The following is a 20,410-nucleotide window of genomic DNA, read 5'->3' as shown; positions in this document are numbered from 1 at the left end:
AGGCAGGACTAGATGTTTAAGGCCATCACTGGCTACATAGGGAATTGGAGGCCAGCCTGATCTACGTAGTGCAGACCCCCATCTCAGAAAGAAAAACAAAGCTTTCGATATCATTTTCTTTTGACAAATGTTAAGGGGCTTCAGAATAGACTTAAAGTTTCTGTTTATAAGACTGGGACCTCAGGAGATGAAGGTGTTTGAGATGCAGGGCCCTACAAACTAGAAACCACTTAAAGGGAACAGACATCTGACTCTACAAAATGCCCTTTAACCACCCCATGCATGGCCTCCACACTTCCCTTCTCCCATGTACACAGTAATTAACTGTAAAAAAGAACGCCACAAAGTAGGAGACTCGGCGGCATAAGCTCGTATCTCAGCACTGCTCAGGCTGAGGCAGGACGGGTCAGTCCACAGCAAGACCCTGCCCATTACTGAATGTGACAGCGGAACGATTCATACATGTTACAGGTATTTTAATGGAATGTGTTAAAACCAAAGCATAGTTCACCACAAAGATGAATGAGAAAACCAAAATGTCTTACTGGCATGAAACAGTGAGCTGGACAGAGAGGACACAGCTCCACGTAGGCTAACAGTCAGCACATGCAGAGTGAGAAATTAGCCCGTGCTGTACAGCAGCTGTCAGATGCAGCCACCTTCCACACTGCGGCCGACGGCACGACTACCACATACATTACTACTTCACGGGAGCAGACACAGCTCTCCCGCCTCAGTGTCGGTGCACAGTAAAGCAACCTCAGTAGAAATGGTAACACCTTTTTTAAAAAACAAAGGTTTATTCTTCAAAATGTCCAAAGTGTGCTTAAAAGATGTCCAAATCCTGAGGGTGGTCCACCTCGATGGCGTCCTCAGCATCCAGCTTGGTTTCACCGGGTCCTTCCTGGGCTTCGTCAAGAGAGGCCAGGGCCTCATTAGTGTCACTTGCAAACGTTTCTCGAGATGTGTCATCATCTTCCTGGAAATTTAGACTTTTAATAGCTTCTTTCATTTTCTTCCCCAATAGTTGTGTTCTTCTTTTTCTAGCAGCTTTTTTATTTTCATATTCTTTTTGATTTTCAATGTAGAAAATATCCTGAAATAAAAAGAAACTTTGATTAAAAAAAATGACAAACAAACCATCCCATATTATTAGTTACAAGCATACTATGAGGCAGGCCTTTACAGTCCAGTCTCATCTATTTCTCACAAACAAATCCTGGAGACCTCATTATTAGAACACAGTTCGTGATTCAAGTGCTGACTGCTGTATTCAAACACAGTCTACTGTCCAGTAGGCCGTGCTCATTCTCCATACCACATATCTGTTTGCTAGACTTTAATAAACGATAACCGATCACTCTCACTCTCACACACTCTCTCTCTCTCTCTCTCTCTCTCTCTCTCTCTCACACACACACACACACACACACACACACAGCAGAAAAGTAAAAGAGTAAAGGTTTAAAACTTGAAATGTCTTAACTATGTATGTATATGTATATATATATAGTATATGTATGTATGTCTGACTGTACTAAGAAATTAAACCAAGTGATTGTGCGTCTAAGAACATGGCACTTGCAAAATGTAGTAATTCCATCCCTCTCTCTTTTTTTTTTTTTTGAACTGGGGACCGAACCCAGGGCCTTGCGCTTGCTAGGCAAATGCTCTACCACTGAGCTAAATCCCCAACCCTGTAATTCCATCTCTTAAAAACATTATTGTAGGGATGGAGAGATGGCTCAGTGGTTAAGAGCACTGACTGCTCTTCCAGAGGTCCTGAGTTCAATTCCCAGCAACCACATGGTGGCTCACAACCATCTGTAATGGGATCCGATGCTCTCTTCTGGTGTGTCTGAAGACAGCTACAGTGTGCTCATATACATAAAATAAATAAATAAATCTTTAAAAAAAATTACTGTAGGGGCTAGAAAAATGGTAGTTAAGAGCATTTACTGGTTTTCTAGAGGACCTGGATTTAGTTTACAACGCCAACACCTAAGACCTTTAACTCCAGTTTTAGGGGAACCGACACTCTCCTCTGGCTTCTGACAGCACTGCACACACGATACAGGTACATACATATGTGCAAACAGTCACAAACATAAAATAAACATAAAGATTGAGGAGCACAGTACTTAACACTGGTACTACTGAAACTCCAGGCTGGGCTTGTAGTATAGAGCTCAGCTATCCCAAAGAGTGACAATCAAACATGTACTGTGAGGAGTACCAATATAAATATACACTCCTTAGAGGACAGTCTCACCACACTGCACGACTAGCCTAGTGCTTACTATGCAGACCAGGCTGCCTTCTGCCTCCCACTTGCTGGGGTTATAGGTGTGTGTCACTACGTCCTGGTTTCAAAAGGAACGATGCACTTCTATTTTACGTACAAACACATTTTAATTTATTAGGTATCTTGATCTGAAGAAGAAAAGTTCTCAACAGTAACGTTTGGCAATGCAGTAAATGGTTATAAAGTTCCTTTCCCACCAAACACTGCAAGTTTTATCAAAACAAAACTGCAAGTGGAGCATGGCCCACACCTTTAATCCTGGCACTCAGGACACAGAGGCAGACGGGTCTCTGTGAGTGAGGCAAGCTAGGGTTACACAGTGAGATGCTGACTCAAAAACAAAAGCCAACAAACCCTTGCATTTTTTTCCCAAACAGAAACATATGTTGTGTCTGACTGTCCCCCTCCCCAGGCATAGCTGCAGCCATTTTGTTCCATGCCTGCCAGCTATTTCATACTGTTGCTGTAACATGCTTGCCTGCCAGTGACACAGAGAAGTGACTTGGCTCGGGGCAAGGACATGCTGACCACAGACCCTGTTTTATTCTGTACGTTCTGAATGTCCTGCAAGAGGTTTCCTAAACTTTTTTTTTTTTTTCTTTTTTTCAGAGCTGGACACTGAACCCAGGGCCTTGCGCTTGCTAGGCAAGTGCCCTACCACTGAGCTAAATCCCCAACCCCGAGGTTTGCTAATCTTAAAGAGATTCCACAAGACTTCACCCAGGCCCATCAAATCAAGGTCAACATGAGCTGTTACATCTGAAATGCCTCAAGTCAGAGCTGACCATCAGGTAGCTCTCTCTACACCTTCGTATGAACACACTGTGGTTTTTCCTTCATAAGCTGACAGAAAATAATATCTGTTGTTATAGTTCAGGTAATTCTGAGCTATGTCCGGTCTGACCAGTATTAGGGTGTGTGTTCAATAAATCATTCTTGCTTAACTGAGATCAGTGTTCATGTGGTTTGTGTGGTGATCCCTGAACCCTGACACATGTACCCTTACTCCTCTCCCTTTTTGAGACAGCTCTAGTGGCCTCAAATCTGCCTGCTGCTGTCTCCTTTATATTTTCTACAACTTAAATATTAAACTACAAGGTCTCCCAATAAGAACAAACAATAAGCAACAAATAAACAAACACCCACCCAACCAATCAACAACAAAACAAAACAACCCCAAGAGGAGTGGAGGAGAAAAAGGAAGGGGGGAAGGAAGGTAGAAGGAAAACAAGCAGGCTGGTGAGAGAGCTCAGTGGGCAAAGGTGCCTGCACCAATCCTGATGACCCGAGACCAACATGGAGGAAAGAAACTCTTCCCATTATCTGTTCTCTGACCTCCATACTAGAGGAGGTCGGAGTCACTGGAGTTGGACTGACAGTGACTGTAAGCCACCGCTGGGCTCTCCTCAGCAGCCGACCCTGCATTCTCTATCATTACTGAAACTCAGACCCTGAGAATCCAAACATGGAGGAGGATGGAGAAATCATCGCTTTCAGAATCAGTGTTTAAGTGGCCTGAGGCAATTCTATTCCTCTATTGTTCATCTGCGTAAACAGAGGGGAGCCTCCTCTCACACCCTGGAGTTCAAACTGTATCAATGCCCAGGGCCAATGGATATTATTGTTTCCCCTTTGTCTCTGGGAACCATTTGTCCAAGGTTACTTAAAATATCTCTCAGGCCAGGCACAATGCTGTAATCCCACATCCAGGATGTAGAGGCAGCAGAATTTTAAATTTAAGACTACACATAACTGTAAAGACAACAGAACAGAGAGCAAGTGTCGCTCTCTCCCCACAAATATCATGTTTTTAATCACTTACAACATTTTTCTAGACAGGTGTGTGTGTGTGAGCTCGTTCGAGAGAGGGTGGGGTGGGGTGGGGTGGGGGTCAGAAATAGAAATCAGATGTATTCCTTGATCCCTCTATCTTTCTGAGACAGGAGATCTCAATGAACCTAGCGCTCAGTAGGCTGGAGCTATAAACAGCCGTGAGCTGCCATGTTGGTGCTGTGAACTGAACCTGGGACGTTTGGAAGTGCAGTTGGTGCTCTTAACTGCTGAGCCATCTCTCCAGTCCTGAGACAGAGTCTATGTGGCCCTGGCTGGCCTCAAACTCCAGAGATATGCCTGCCTCTCCTTTGGGTGCTGGGATTAAAGACGCCAAACCCAGCGGCAGGCATATTATGTGGAAGCTGGGGCTATGAACTCAGGTCCTCATGCTCGTGTGGCACGAGGTCACAACTGAGGTATCTCCTCTGCTCTAACGTCCCTTCCTTTATAGATGAGAAAACTGTGGCTGAGAGCAGGTCATATGCTCATGGCGACTATTAACTGGGAAAAACAGATGCTCCTTTTTGACACATCAATCTAATTTCTGAAAATAGCACCCTGCTATCCAGTGTGCAGGAGAGGATGATCATTTACTCACAGGAAGATTACAGGAGAAGAAAGAACACTAAAGCACAACCTCTACTGCCCGACAACTGTGCACCGAGGAAACAAACTGCGTTCCTCAAAATACCTAACTCCCAGAAGAAATAAAAATAGGGGAGGGGGGGCTGACCAGAAATTTCGGATGTGCAATAAAAGAATGAAACTAACACATCTGATAGGAATCTCAAAAGCAGATTAAAACAAAACAAAAAATAAAAACACCATATACTGCTAGAAGAGCAGAAAGAAAGGAATTTTATTTGGTTTTAATTATTTTATGTGTATGAACGTTTTGCCTTTATGTATGTCTGTGCACAACACACGCTGATGCTTGAGGAAGTGACCCATGTGGGTGCTGCAAATTAAACCTGAGTCTTCTGCAACAAGTGCTCTTAACCCGAGCCGACTCTCTGGCCCGTCAGGATTTTCTTTTCTTTTTTTTTTTTTTTCGGGGCTGGGAACCGAACTCAGGGCCTTGCAGTTGCTAGGCAAGTGCTCTACCACTGAGCTAAATCCCCAACCCCCGTCAGGATTTTCAAGCAGCAGAGGAACCCTATCATCGAGCATATGTAAACTATATTCATAAGAGGATATGTAAACTATATTCATAAGAGGAGCTACCTCAAGGGAAATGGGCTTCTATCTGCTATCAGTGTTTTTTAAAAAAGTTAAGATTTAGAACATCAGGAGTGTTTTGCCTGCATTTATGCTCATGCATCACATGTGTAACTGGTGACCACCACAGAGGTACTAGAGCTCCTGAAATAAGTTATCATTTTGAGTCATGATGTGGATGCTGGGAATTGAACCCAGGTCCTCTCCAAGAACAGCCAGTGCTCTTAACTGTGAAGCCATCTCTCCAGCCCTGCTACCATAGATACACCCAAGCCCCACCCACTCTGATGAAGGGTATTTAGGCTGACCTGGAGCTTGCTATAGAGAGCCCAAGGTGACCCTGAACTTCTGCCTATTCTCAAGGGCTGGGATTACGGACAGAGATCACTCCAATCCCCATTGCTCATTGACATAATAAAGTGCAGACCTCTGTACCGGATGTTTCCCATGTAAGAAGCTAACTCTAAAAGGCAGGCATAAATGCTAACTGTAAGTCATTCCCATGCCCAATGACCTGAGCTTACCCCTGGAGCTCACTTGGTGGGAGACGGTAATTAACTCCTCTGACCTCCATATTGCAGGAACCATGGCACAAATGTGCATACAGACGCCGTAAGTGTAATAAAAAGGTAAGGAAAAACTGAGTATTCTACGTAAGATAACTTGTTGAAGAGCTGAACAAGATTGAGCCAGTCAAAACTGCAGCACAGAAAGCAAAAAGGCCTTATCCCTAGCTGAGGCTGGACACAGCTTTGCCTTGTCTTTAATCTCAACAGTCAGAAAGCAGAGGCAGATCTTTGTGAGTTCTAGGCTAGCGAGGGCTATGTAGTGAGACTAGCTGAGGAGAGAGGAGATGGACTCAGTGGTTAAGAGCACTGGCTGCTCTTCCAGAGGTCCTGAGTTCGATGCACAGTAATCACATGGTGGCTCACAACCATCTGTAATGGGATCTGATGCCCCCTTCTGGTGTGTCTGAAGGCAGCTACAGTGTTTTCATATACATAAAATAAATACATCTTTAAAAACAAACAAACAAGAACAAACACCACCAAATGTGGGTCCTAAATCTGTCTTTCTGAAGCATCGCACAGCCAAGGCTGCGGTCGTCATTACCTTGATCTGCTCTTCGCTGATGCTGGGCGTGTTCTTCAGGAGATTGAGGAAAACCCCACCCGGCGTTCTCCTTCGGCTTCCATTCTACAAAAAGGAATAAAAAAGTAAACCAGCACTTCCTCAGGCAATGAGAGAATATTTCAAACTTACTCGTGACAATTTTGTACATAAAGACTGAGTACTTATTTAACAGTGGTGAGAGAGAAGTCAGGAGCTCTGCAATGCTAGGACTGTGCTCAGTTACTGAGCTACAAACCCAGTTCCTGAAGCGCAGGCTCCCAGAAGGACCGGGGCACATCTGAACAGAGGTACATTTATGGAGACAGCCAGTATGAGATTTGAAAACCAGATTTGATTCTGCCTCTTTTTCTAAAATAATTTATCTATTTTTATGTTATGGACATTGGTGATTTGAGCATGTAATATGAGCATGTCAGGTCCCCTGGAATTGGCATCACAGTCACAGACATGTTGGTGCTGGGAACTGAACCCTGGTCCTCCTACCCACTGAGCCATCTGGAGTCTGCCTCTGTTTAAGATGTTATGTGAATGAGTGCTCTGTCTCCATCTAAGTGTGGGTACCATGCACTGCCTTCAGGAGGGACAGCAGTTAGACAGCTGAGTTAAGAGCTGCAACTGCTCTTAACTGCTGAAGGATCTATCTATCTATCTATCTATCTATCTATCTATCTATCTATCTATCTACCTACCTACCTACCTACCTACCTACCTACTACCTACCTACCTACTCCCGTGATTCTGACTGTTAAAACAAGGGAGGTATAGTAGCACATGCCTTTAATCCCAATCCCAGCAACTGGAAGGCAGAAGCAAATGGATCTTTTGAGTTTGAAGCCAGCCTGCTTTACAGAGTAAGCTCCAGGACAGCCAGGGCTACACAAAGAAATCATGTTTTGAAAAACAAAACAAAATAAAACAACAATGTTGTATAAATATAAAAATAAAAAAGTATAGTTGTCTTTTACCTCGCTAGGTCTGCACCGAGGTGCCACAAGATATCTGCTAGATATCTTGGCGGAAACACATCCCAGCAGCCGCACACTTTCCTACACTCAAACCCTCACATAAAAGAACACACAACACAATAATTTTTTGACCCAATTGGTAAGATATAATTGCCCACTTAAACATACAAAGCCCGGAACCATCCATCCCTTAGGAACATTGATAACAACCTGTAAATACACAGAGCAGAATCTTAACATCACCTGCCATGGCTTCTCACCCTCTCCTCTGTCCCCTCTAGTCTCCTCCTCTTCCTTCAAACTTCTCTCCCGCCCATCCTTCCTTCTCCTCCAATGACAGGCCTCCTTCTATACTGTACCTGCCCCTCACCTGTACTGTACAAATTCAATGGGGAGGTGGTTCTAGTGAGGTCACCTGAGTTCTGAGTGCTGGACTAGACAGCTGTCCTTGGGGCAGTGGAATTAGCATCAAAATACAGATAGCTTCAGGGCAAATCACAACACAACAAAAAAACAAAACAAAAAAGAGCAGTAATAAAATAAAACCAGTGTTAATCAGCATAATCATCAATCCAGAAGAAGATAAAATGGGATATTTATTTAATAATTGTGTTGGAGTTATCAAACAGTCATCCAGGTCAACATTAGAGAGAGATACCTTGAGCTTTGTTTGCACCATGGTAGATTACAAATAACTCAGCTGGGTATAAAGCTGCACAACTTTAATCCCAACAGAGGCAGGCAGGTAGATTATGAATTCAAGGCCTGCATGGTATATACACAGAGTTCCAGGCCAACCAGGGTTACACAAGACTTAGATTTAAATTCACACACACACACACACACACACACACACACACACACACACACACACACACACACGGCCTATTCTTGTAGTCCTTACTGCTCTGTCTTTTAAGCCCATCCAGATCTCTACCCTGACCACGTACTTACAGTTCTCTGACCTTTTCCTTCTACCTTCTTTTGATCTATTTCTTTTCTCATAGTGTCTATACTTTCTAATACACTTGAATTATATTATTTATTCTTTTTTAAACAAACAAAAATTACATTACTTTTCTCAAGAGAGGCATGTACTTCATAGCGTTGGTATGCAGGTCAGTGGACAATTTGAGAGGTTGCCTGGTTGTTCATGAGAACGGAACTAGGGATGGAACTCAGATCATCAAACAAACAAACAAACAAACACAACACTCTTCCCACCAGGCCGTCTCAAAGGCCATGTGTTTGTTTGTTTGTTTTCCTTCCTTCCTTCCTTCCTTCCTTCCTTCCTTCCTTCCTTCCTTCCTTCCTTCCCTCCCTCCCTCCCTCCCTCCTTCCCTCCTTCCTTCCTTCCTTTCCTCTCTGTCTCTCTCTGAGACAGGTCTCATTACGTAGGCTGGTGACTTACTAGGTAGGCCAACTCAGTGATCCTCTGTCTCTGCCTTTCAACTGCTGGGATTACAGGCATGTGTCACCATGCCTGGCTTTATAATTACTACAATTAACCGAGTTTTTCTTGTCTTTAACACCTCTCAGTACAAAGCAGGCACTCAATAATTATCAAAGACGATATATCAAGTGTCCTTGAATTTTGCTCATGTCAATATTCAGTAGACCAGAATTAACTCACAAGAATATATACTTCTGGGGTTGGGGATTTAGCTCAGTGGTAGAGCGCTTGCCTAGCAAGGCAAGGCCCTGGGTTCGGTCCCCAGCTCAAAAAAAAAAAAAAAAAAAGGAAAAAGAAAAAAAAAAAGAAGAATATATACTTCTCTTTTAAAAAAGTTACGGGGGTTGGGGATTTAGCTCAGTGGTAGAGCGCTTGCCTAGGAAGCGCAAGGCCCTGGGTTCGGTCCCCAGCTCAGAAAAAAAAAAAAAAAAAGAAAAGAAATAAAAAAGTTACATTATTAATAAGCCTTTAACTTCAAGTAAATGAAAATATATGATTAATTTTATCTTGTTTTGTTGATGATTTCTATAATTTAAGTTTATGGGCTATTTCCTCAACCAATACTATCAATTCGTTTTGAAAAATTGTCAATTTTGAGTTGGAGAGATGGCTCAGTGGTTAAGAGCACTCACTGACTGAGTTCAATTCCCAGGAACCACATGGTGGCTCACAACCATCTGTAATGGGATCCAATGCTCTCTTCTGGTGTGTCTGAAGACAGCTACAGTGTACTCATATACATAAATAAATAACTCAGAAAAAATGTCAGTTTTAAGTATTATGTGTGACAGTGTGAGCGCTAATACCGAGAGAGGCCAGGGGTATCTGATCCCCATGGGGTTGGAGTTAAAGGAGGCTGTGAGCCACCTGTACTGGTTGGTTTTGCTTCAACTTGACATAAGCTAGAGCTACCTATCAGAGAAGGAGCCTCAGTTGAGGAAATGCCTTGAGACACATTGATAAAACACTGTACATTTTCTCAATTAGTGATCAACAGGGGAAGGCATAGCCCATCTCAGTCAGGGTGGGCAGTACCATCCCTGGTCTGGTGATCCTGGGTTCTATAAGAAAGCAGGATGAGCAAGTCAGTAAGCAGCATCTCTTTGTATCAGCTCCTGCCTCCAGGTTCCTGCCTGTTTTAACTCCTGTTCAAGCTTCCTTCAGTGATAAACAGTAATATGGAAATGTAAGCCTAATAAACTCTTTCATCCCCAATCTGCCTTTGGTCATGGTACTTCAAAACAGCAATAGATTCCCTAACTAGTACACCATCCCACAGGGGTGCTGGGAATTACACTTGGGCCCTCTTAACCACTGAGCTCTAACCGCTAACCTCCAATGCTGTCAGTCCTGTAAGTTTCTTCCCTGTCTATTCCTATAGTGTGTTATCTGTATTACTAGTGCTGTGCCTGCTGGGTAACACACTACAAACCAAGAGTAGCAAACAAGGCACTCCCACTTCATGCTCATTTCCCAGGGAAAACTGAAGTAATGAAGTCTGTAACCCACTCTCTACAAGTGCTACTGCCTTTGGCCTTGCCACCTCTCCCCATTAGTGCTATCCCACTCTGGGGCCTTTTCAGCTTTCTTTCCTTCCTACCCATTACCCTTGAACTTTTATTTTTTTTTAAAGAGATTTATTTAAATATTATGTATACAATGTTCTGCCTGCATGTACACCAGCAGGTCAGAAGAGGGCACCAGATCTCATTACAGATGGTTGTGAGCCACCATGTGGTTGCTGGGAATTGAACTCAGGACCTCTGGAAGAGCAGTCGGGGCTCTTAACCACTGAGCCATCTCTTAGCCCTCCCTTGAACTTTTAATACCCATGGGTATACTGTGTATCTATTGGCAATTTATTGACTTATTTTTGCGGCAGGGTTTTGCCCAGGCTGTCCTGAAATCCTTAGCAATCATTTTGCCTTGGCTTCCTGAATGCTGAGATTACAAGGACAGCCCATTACATTCAGCTCTGTTTGGGTTTTAACTGTTTAAGATTTATTTATTTATTTTTATGTATCTGTATCTGTCTTCATGTACATCATAAAAGGGCACCTGATCCCATCACAGATGATGCGAGCCATGTGGTTACTGGTGTTTGAAGGAACTCAGGACCTCTGGCAGGGCAGCCATCTCGACAGCCCCTACCTGGGTTTTATAATTTAACAAGTGTTTTGTTTTCAAGACAGGGTCCTACTCTGTGAACCAGGCTGGCCTCGAACCAGCACTGAGCTACCACCTCATGTGGGGCACCTCATCTAACTCTTACAGCACATGAAGAGACTGAACACAGGGAACCACATAGTTTAGCTAAATCACAGGGAGTTGTGCTCCAAAATGAAACCCTTCAAACTTGAGTTTTTAATTCCTTCCAGATAGTTGTCTTAAAAATTTTACCTGCAAGAGGCGTAAAGACTCATGGCTGCAATCCCAGTACTGATGGTGTCCCAAGTCTGTGGACAGCTGGAGCTGTGCACACAGTGAATGAACCCTGTCATCAAAAGGGCAGTGTTCGTGTGTGTGTGTGTGTGTGTGTGTGTGTGTGTGTGTGTGTGTGTGTGTTTTGGGGTGGTAGACGGCACGGAGCACAGAGAAGCAAGTTCATGTTCATTTTGCTTAAAAAAAAAAAAAAAGCCAGATTATAACAGAAAAGCAGAAACAGTAGAGCAGGCTCACCATTATGAAAAGGCCACCATTTTGCTCAACCTCAGCCGTCTCCATCAGAAGTTCAATGGCCTTTTTGTTCCCAAGTATCGTCACTACTCGGGCTATCAGGTCCTTCTTCGGTTCCTGTAACCTAATGAGAACACAAAGCACGGTTACTGCGCTGAAATCTACTTTAATCTCCAGTGTCGCTCTCAGCTGGAACCCAAGTTTTACTGACAACATCTCTTTCCTAACTCTCCATCCATCGACTGTGGAATCGCTGCCATGGTAACAACCTCATTCCCAGTCACACAGTGGCACGTTAACCTCAAGTTTCACATTAACTCTTTTTTTTTTTTTTTTTTTTTTGGTTCTTTTTTTTTCCAGGGCTGGGGACCGAACCCAGGGCCTTGCGCTTCCTAGGTAAGCGCTCTACCACTGAGCTAAATCCCCAGCCCCCCACATTAACTCTTAAAGTAAGGCTCTTCGTCTGCCTTGCTGGATTATGGCAACTGTGAGAATAAACAAACATGCAAAGCAAGGTGAATAGACCGTGCTGTAACTGTGAGGACGGTGACCTCCAGTACTTCTGCCAAAACAGTCACACACACAGCGTGTTCATTTATGCTTAACGAGCAACGTTCCAATATTACAAATGGTTTCCTGAAATAGTCCAATTATAATGGCCCCACCTAATCTACAAATGTCAATTCTTTCAAATGTTAAACACGTATTATTTTCATTTTACTCTTTAGAGATTAAAAATATAGGGACCACCAAGCATGGTAGCCCATACCTTCAATCCTAGCACCCAGGAAGAAGCAGGCAGGTTTTGTTGAGTTCAAGGTCAGCCTGCTCTACAGAGCGAGTTCTAGGATAGCCTGGGCTATACATTGAAATCCCATCTTAAAATAAAACCCAAAACAGCAGCAACAACAACAATCGACCGACAAACAGAAACCATCAGTGCAGAGGCCTCTTCCGTTTCTAGTCAGGTCCAGAACTTTGGGTTCTCCTCACCCAAAGGAGGCGCTGTAATACTGTGGGAAAAATCAGACCAGGAAGAGCGACCTTGTGCAAGGCAGGTAACCACTGGCCTGAAGGTCCTTTTCTCTAAAGAAGACTTTAGACCTGAAACCCAGACCTGATTTTAACCCTTTTTAAGATTTTATTGCCGGGTGGTAATGGCACATGCCTTTAATCTTTGAGTTTGAGGCCAGCCTAGTCCACAGATAGGGTCCCAGGACAGCCAGGGCTACACAGAGAAACCCTGACTCAAAAATCGAAAACAGAGAAAACAAAACAAAACAAAAACAAAATACGAGGGAGCTAACAGAAACAGAGAAAGACTTTTATTGTACATGTATGAGTGTTTTGCCTGTGCGTATGCAGTGCGCCTCATGCAAAGCAGTGCCTGCAGAGGCCGAAAGAGCAGGCTGGATTGCCTAGGATGACTGGAGTTAGAGATGGCTGTGGGCTACCATGTGGGTGCTGAGAATCAAACCTGGATCCTCTAAGAGACCAGCCAGTGCTCTTAGCTAACAAACCATTTTCCAGCCAAGTCATCTTGACTATTAAAAACAAAACCCAAAATAGATCAGTACTGGTGTTGCCTGAAAAGTAAGCACTTGCCTCCCTAACACCAACACCAACTTTCAAATATGTAACTAGTGATGTAGAGCTAATAAATACATAACTAGTGACGTAGAGCTAATAAAGCTCCATTAGAGTCTGACCCTGTGAAAAACGCATGAGCTGTCAGTTCAGTGCTGCCAAAAACTTCTATTTACCCAAAAGAAATGAAAATAAATGATCAAGGACTTGCAAGCGAAGGTTCATTAATAGCGGTATTCATAATAAATAAGTGTAGATTGTCCATCCAGTCTGGAGATACACAACTGTACACACATGCAATAAAACAGTCAGGACGGTGGTGCATGCTTGCGAACCCAGCTCTTGGAAGGCAGAAGTGGAAGGACCAGAGTTCAAGATCTGCCTTGTTGGGTTGGAGAGATGGCTCAGTGATTAAGAGCACTGATTGGTCTTCCAGAGGTCCTGAGTTCAATTCCCAGCAACCACATGGTGGCTCACAACCACCTGTAAAGAGATCCAATGCCCTCTTCTGGTGTATCTGAAGACAGCTACAGTGTACTCATATATAATAAATAAATAAATCTTAAAAAAAAAAAAAAGATCTGCCTTGTTACATACATAGTACATTTGAAGCCAGCCTGGGCTATGGAAACCTTTCCAAACCCCCAAATCACATAAGAAGCAACACTCCTCACGTAAATGAAAAAAGTAGGCAGGCATACTGAGGGGTGCACACCTTTGATTCCAGCATTTGAGAAGCAGAGGCAAGCAGATCTTGTGAGCTTGAGGCCAGTCTGGTCTACATATTTAGCTCAGTGGTTCCTTCAATGTAAGTTGACCTTACATTGTAGAAGATCCATGATGAAGACGCTAGCCAGGTTAATTCCATTAAGGAAGAACAAACCAATCAATCAACAAACAACCCAAAATCCCCAGGCAGGTGTGCACTCATCTTCAGTTTCAGCTCTGGGAGTCAGAGGCAGTGGATCTCTGAGAGTGTAAGGCCAGCCTTGCCTAGCAGGCTCCAGGACAGCTGGAAATACAGAGACCCTGTGTCAACAAACAAAACCTCAGGAAAGAGTACATCAGTGTCAGATGTATGCGCAGTGCTCACCTGAAGGCAATCTCATCAGCCACTTTCTCGGGAGAATCCTCCTCTGTGATGTCGTAGCGGCCTTTGTAGTTCATTTCTACTCTGTTACCCAGTCTGTCTCGGACAGGCCGTTTCCGTTTGAGATGACCTTGCCCATTCTCCTCTTCCTTTGACCCAGGTTTTTTGTCGCCATGCATATACTCATCCAGATCTTTGTCTAATTCTTTTGTATACTCTTGAGATTCCTTCTTAGCAAGTTTCTTAGCAAGCAAATAATTATAGGTCTCAGACTGCCTGCTTCTGTCGATGGTGCCTTCCATTCCCAAGATGCCGAGCTCAGTGGCCACAGCATCTTGGTTCTGTTCCTGTAGCACAGCACCCCAGATGTTGTTCACCTTCTTCCCACCGTTGAGAGCTGGTTTCTGACCGCTCTGTCCAAATGGGAAAGGCTCTGGCTTGGGAGGAGGACTGTGACATTTCTGCCGCTTACGTTTCCAAAGAGAGCAATCGTCATCGGAATCCAGACTCTCCTCACTGGAGTCCACATGTTTAACAGTCCGATAGTTTGACACTGGTGCGCATGCAGCACCGCCCCCACCTAGTACTTTCTGCAAGTGAAAGACATGACAGTCAGTTCCACAAGACATTAATTCCACCTACCACCGACTAGTTCTCACAATGACGTGGGTATTGCGCATGCCGGTGATCTCAGTGACGCAGAGGCTAAGGCAGGAGGATCAAGACAACTTAGGTCATACAATGGGTTCAGGCCCCTGCCTAAGCTGCACAACAAGACCTTGTTAAGGAGAAAAGAGGAGGGAGACTGTGTATAGTAGAGATTCACCTGGAGTATCCAAAACAATGACGATCCAAAGACAGCTAAAGAAAATTAACTCGGGTTGTGAAAGATCACCCTCTAAAACTTACTAACACTTTTACTTCTCATTGTCAAAGACAAGAATGCATGCGAATGACACACACAGTAACTGTGACTGGCAGTTAAGACAGACTTAGTTGGGGGCGGGGGGAGACATGAGTCAGCAGTTAAGAGCACTGACTGCTCTTCCAGAGGTTCTGAGTTCAATTCCCAACAACCACATGGTGGCTCACAACCATCTGTAATGGGATCCGATGCCCTCTTTTGGTGTGTCTGAAGACAGAGACAGTGTACTTACATACAGGAATACTAAAAAACAAAACAAAACTCTGTTATCTTTCTCTCCACAAATATTTTCTAGTTGGCTATATCAACTTCTTTTATATGGTTTTGTGGCTACTCCTTTAAAATCTGATGGTATAGCAGGGTTTGGTGAACACATCCTTAAATCTCAGCACTCTAGGGAAGCAGAGGCAGGCAAAATCTCTATTGAGTTCAAGACCAGCCAGAGCCACAGCCAAGGCTATATGGTGCACACCCCTTCCTGTCTCTATTACAAAATATAAGTAAATAAGTAAAATCTGATGGTAAGTTCCTACTGGGAAGAATCCCAGGCATTAATTTTAACTGCAGGTTTCACCAGGTGTGCATACCTGTAATCAGAGCTCATGAGGCTGAGGCAGGGGGATCTTGAGGACACGGTGGGCCAAGAAGAGACCTCACCTCAAAACAACCAACCCTGAAAATTCAGATTTTCACAGCATTATGTAACCAAATTATTAATGTAAGAAAATGTAAGGGACTTAAAAATCAGAACGTAATATTAATTTTCCAAGACATCTACATGTGGAGGTAATGGCTTAAAAAATTGCCACATAGTAACTACCCAAATTTACAAGGTAGAATAGGTCTCAATACATGTATATATTTCATAATGACCAAACCAGGGCTGTTAGAATATCTGCTTTAAACTTGTATCATTTCTTTATGGAAAAGAAGAGTCAAAATCCTCTTATTTGGGGGGGGGGGGAGGATACAGATGTGCATTACACGTGGCTTCTGGGTACTGGGGATTGAACTCAGGGCCTCCTGCATGCTAGCCAAGCACTCTAACAATTGAGCTACACCCCTGGTCTTCTTTCGGTTATTTTGAAATGTTCACTATATTGTTAACTAGTCACCCTACTATGCAACAAAGCACCTGAACTTATTTCTTCTAACTGTAACTTTGTCCTCAGTCTTTGCTTTTTATACTAAACAGATAACCAAGCATTAGAGAATTTCCTCCACTAATAATTGCCAACACTGGCCAGGCCTTACAGTGTGCATTAAGTATTGTGCATGCATCATATCCCTACGGCCCCTCAGAGGCGCCATGCCAGCTCCACCTGAACACCCAAACATGGCAGTTAAATAGTTTTGCAGACAGCGACGGTGCCTAGGTTTAAGTGCAGGTGGACTGGCAGGAAAGCCTTCTGGGGGAGTAACAGGAACCTCGACAAAGTCTCAGAAAATTAGGAAGCTGCCTAGTGTTCCGGTGCTGTACGTCTGTGATCTCCCAACACTGCTGGAGGATGAAAAGACAGGACCTCAGCTCAAGTGCCAGGGCGGCCTGGGTTACACAGAGAGATGCCGACTGCAACCCCGGACAGCTGAAACAAAGCCTGGTGTCTCCACGCTGCAGGTGAAAGCTCACTAAGCTCGAAGGTGAGGGAAGCACCAAAGACCCGGCCCCGAGTACGCCATGAGCTCCTTATCCACTAAGGCAAAAATAAGCAGTTTCCCGTCTCCGTCCCCACGTTCTACCTTTGGACAAAAATCTGTTTCCGAGGGATGGGGAGGCAGCAGTGCAGGAGCCGGGAAATTTGGATAAGTAGGACCCGCCAGAGAGGGATGCTCGCCTGTTCCGGGATACCGTGAGGCCTTCCGCCCGGCCCAGTTGCCGGCTGGGCCCCTCAGCCTCCCACTCGGTGCATCTCGAGGCTGCCCGCGCCTCTCACTCCCGGCCGCGCTCCCCCGGCGCCCATCCCCCGTCTCCCGCGCGCCCTCTCGCTCACCGCCATTTGCAGAGGCCTATCGCTGGGGACGACCGTCATGTCGGAATCCGAGTCGGAAAGCTGTCCCTCTTCCATGTCGCCAGCTTCAAGCGCCATCTTCCCGCGGCGCGCAGGGTCAGGAGAGCGCTTCCGGCGGACAGAGGGAAGGCCTTAGGGCGGTGCTCCGGCGCCCCCGTGCGGGCGGGCCCACCCCGGGCGAGCGTCACCATCATAAAACTCACCGCTGGGAGGCGAGTTCCGTGCACTCCAGCGGTTTAGGTAAAGCACCGCTTCGGGAGCCGCCCTGATCTCCCGCCTCTCACCCGGATGCTCTAAGCAGGCCTTCCGGCTGCCTTGTTTGTTTGTTTTTTAATTTTATTTTTTCCGCTTCCACCTCACTTCACCGACAAGCTCCGTTCTTCCTGGTGGCGCGCATGGCTGTGCTAGGCATTATGGTCACTGACCCATTTGTGTTCCTGGGCAGACTTTACTGCAGCCGCTTTTCCTGACTTACCCTTAGGCTAAAGTAACTAAGCCATTTTTCCAGAGGTGTTAAAATGGCCCATTTGACCCCGGGTACTCGGTTAATCACCGTTAAGATATTATTAAAGTGCTGTTAATTACAAGCCTTTATTGTATGCACACCTTTTAATGTTTATTGTTTTCCTTTAAACCAAGCTGCTGGAGGCCAGGGCAAGTTGACCCTCTATTTTGCAAGAAATAAATCATGTTACATACTGCCATGCCTCTATACCTTGAGCTTTGACCCTCTCGAACTTCTATTAAATGCATGCATGTATACATACATATATACATACATGCATGCATGCATAATACGTACGTGCATACATACATACATCATGTTCCATTTTCACTTTGAGATGGTTTAGCGCTCAATTACAGGTCAATACCTACCCTCTACCACCACCCTCCCGGTCCACACCCGTCTTCCCTTAGCTGCCTGCCTGTCTAGGCAATCTCAGTTTATCCTAGAGTTGAAAAGTTACAGACAATCTGCCTTGTGATGAACCCATGATGGGAAAAGGAAGGAATCCTAAGACCCAGGATATACAACAGATAAGGCTTTGTATTCTGGACCAATAGATTGGGGAGTTTAAGGGAGGGTGGGAGCAAAGGTTGTGAAGCTCTTTGGAGTCCCAGCCTATGGAAAAAGGGCAGGGCATTTTTTTTTTCAAAAATCACTGTTTCATGCCAATCATTATGGTAGGCTGATATCAGTGTCTACAGAATTGTAAAACAAAACCTTTGTAACTTTCCCTAGTCTCTTGAATTTGTGATTGCAAACTGAAGGGTCTTGTTTCACACAAAATTGGCAGGTCTTGCTTGGTCCTTCCCCTGGCGCCCTAAGTAAAGGATTGTCAGCTAAGCAACTGAACAGACTAGCTTCATGCCAGCCCCGCAGTTTAAACACACACAGCCACATGATGGGGTGCTCTAAGGAGTGTTCAGGTTCATGTGGCCGAGTGTGAATCCTTTCTCAGGTTTCAGAAGGGGAAGGGTCTACACCTCGTGGTTGATTAGAAGTCCAAAGTATACTTGTAGTCATGCAGTCTCTGAGTCCTCTGCAACAAAGGCCGGTGGTGACTGATACTCAGAATCATGTTTTCTCTGAGTTGGGCCCCAACATAACTGCGATCCAGGATCTGACTGCCTCTTTGTTTGCTCTAAGAATATCTCACAGCCAATGCTCTCATGCGCCCCTGGGGCTCCTGGAAATCACTGAGATCTTTTTCATTTTCCCTTATGGATCTGTTATTCCAACATAATTTGTTTAAAGTGTTTTCCTTGTCCACGGACTAGCTATTTGTTAAACCACACACTTACCATGTTCTGGGTTTGATTCTCTCTCTCTCTCTCTCTCTCTCTCTCTCTCTTTCACACACACACACACACACACACACACACACACACACACACACACACGCCAAACAGAAACAAAAGGACAATAATAATCAGAGCATGTAAGTGAGCCCCTTGACTGCTCCATTCTGCTCCACTGAGCTGTTTACCTTAGGGCTAATGTCATATCATCTTAATTACTGTACCTTTTTTTTTTTTTTAATATTTATTTAATACAGCCTTCTGCCTGCATATGTGCCTCCAGGCCAGAAGAGGGCACCAGATCTGATTACAAATGGTCATGAACCACCATGTGGTTGCTGGGAATTGAACTCAGGACCTCAGGAAGAACAGACAGTGCTTTTTTTTTTTTTTTTTTTTTTTTTCCTTTTCTTTTTTTCGGAGCTGGGGACCGAACCCAGGGCCTTGCGCTTGCTACGCAAGTGCTCTACCACTGAGCTAAATTCCCAACCCCCCAGACAGTGCTCTTAACCTCTGAGCCATCTCTCCAGCCCTCAACTACTGTACCTTACACTAAGCATAGTGAGCCTACAGATCAACCTGGGGAAAACTGATTCCTTAGGTTTTGAAATGACATTCATGCTGTCATTACCTCTCCATTATCTGACTGTCTTAGTCAGGGTTTCTATTCCTTCACAAAACATCACCACCAAGAAACTAGTTGGGGAGGAAGGGTTTATTCAGCTTACATTCCACATTGCTGTTTGTCACCAAAGGAAGTCAGGACTGGAACTCACACAGGGCAGGAAGCAGGAGCTGGAGCAGAGGCCATGGGGGGATGTTACTTACTGGCTTGCTTCCCTTGGCTTGCTCAGCTTGTTGTCTTATAGAACCCAGGACGACCAGCCCAGGGACAGCACTACCCACAACTACCACCCTTGATCACTAATTAAGAAAAATGCCTTATAGCTGGGTCTCATGGAGGCATTTCCTCAAGGGAGGCTCCTTTCTCTGTGATGGCTCCAGCTTGTGTCAACTTGACACACAAAACCAGACAGTATACTGAGTTTTCATTTCCCATCACCATGTTTTAGTCTTTGAATATGTCTTCTGTTCTAGTTGATTCCAAACATTTTTAACCACTTTTAAATTCAACTCCTGATACCACAAAATTATCTCTATTGAAATATAACTCACGAAATTTACAAGCTTTGTATGCTCAACTCACTGGCAAATGAATAAACGATGTAAGCAATGCCACAATCGTGATAAAGCTAACCCCCAAAAGTGTAGTGCTTTTGATATTTACCCATGACTTTATGAGAATGGCAAAGATGCTTCTACCATTTTTATTTAATCACTAATTAATGAGTATTTTAGTTGAAGTCAAGTCAGTCTGATACTTGGCTTGTAGGTTTTCGTGATTATAATTT

At 44.4% G+C, this 20,410-nt stretch overlaps 1 protein-coding gene across 1 annotated transcript; it reads right to left on the bottom strand.

Annotated features, from left to right (window-relative positions):
* Window positions 1-459: 459 nt before the first annotated feature.
* Window positions 460-17,301, bottom strand: Phax (phosphorylated adaptor for RNA export). The gene is given in 5 exon segments (NM_173133.2): window positions 460-1,096; window positions 6,470-6,553; window positions 11,588-11,708; window positions 14,265-14,851; window positions 17,178-17,301. Coding segments are annotated over 5 exon segments (1,158 nt in total). The 5' UTR covers window positions 17,274-17,301; the 3' UTR covers window positions 460-826.
* Between the last annotated feature and the right edge of the window lie 3,109 nt (window positions 17,302-20,410).

This window comes from Rattus norvegicus, chromosome 18, assembly GCF_021556685.1.
Source record: "Rattus norvegicus strain SHRSP/BbbUtx chromosome 18, alternate assembly SHRSP_T2T, whole genome shotgun sequence".
Classification (NCBI taxonomy): domain Eukaryota; kingdom Metazoa; phylum Chordata; class Mammalia; order Rodentia; family Muridae; genus Rattus; species Rattus norvegicus.
The sequence above is the reverse complement of the archived record's forward strand: the minus strand, read 5'-3'. Positions and strand labels throughout refer to the sequence as shown.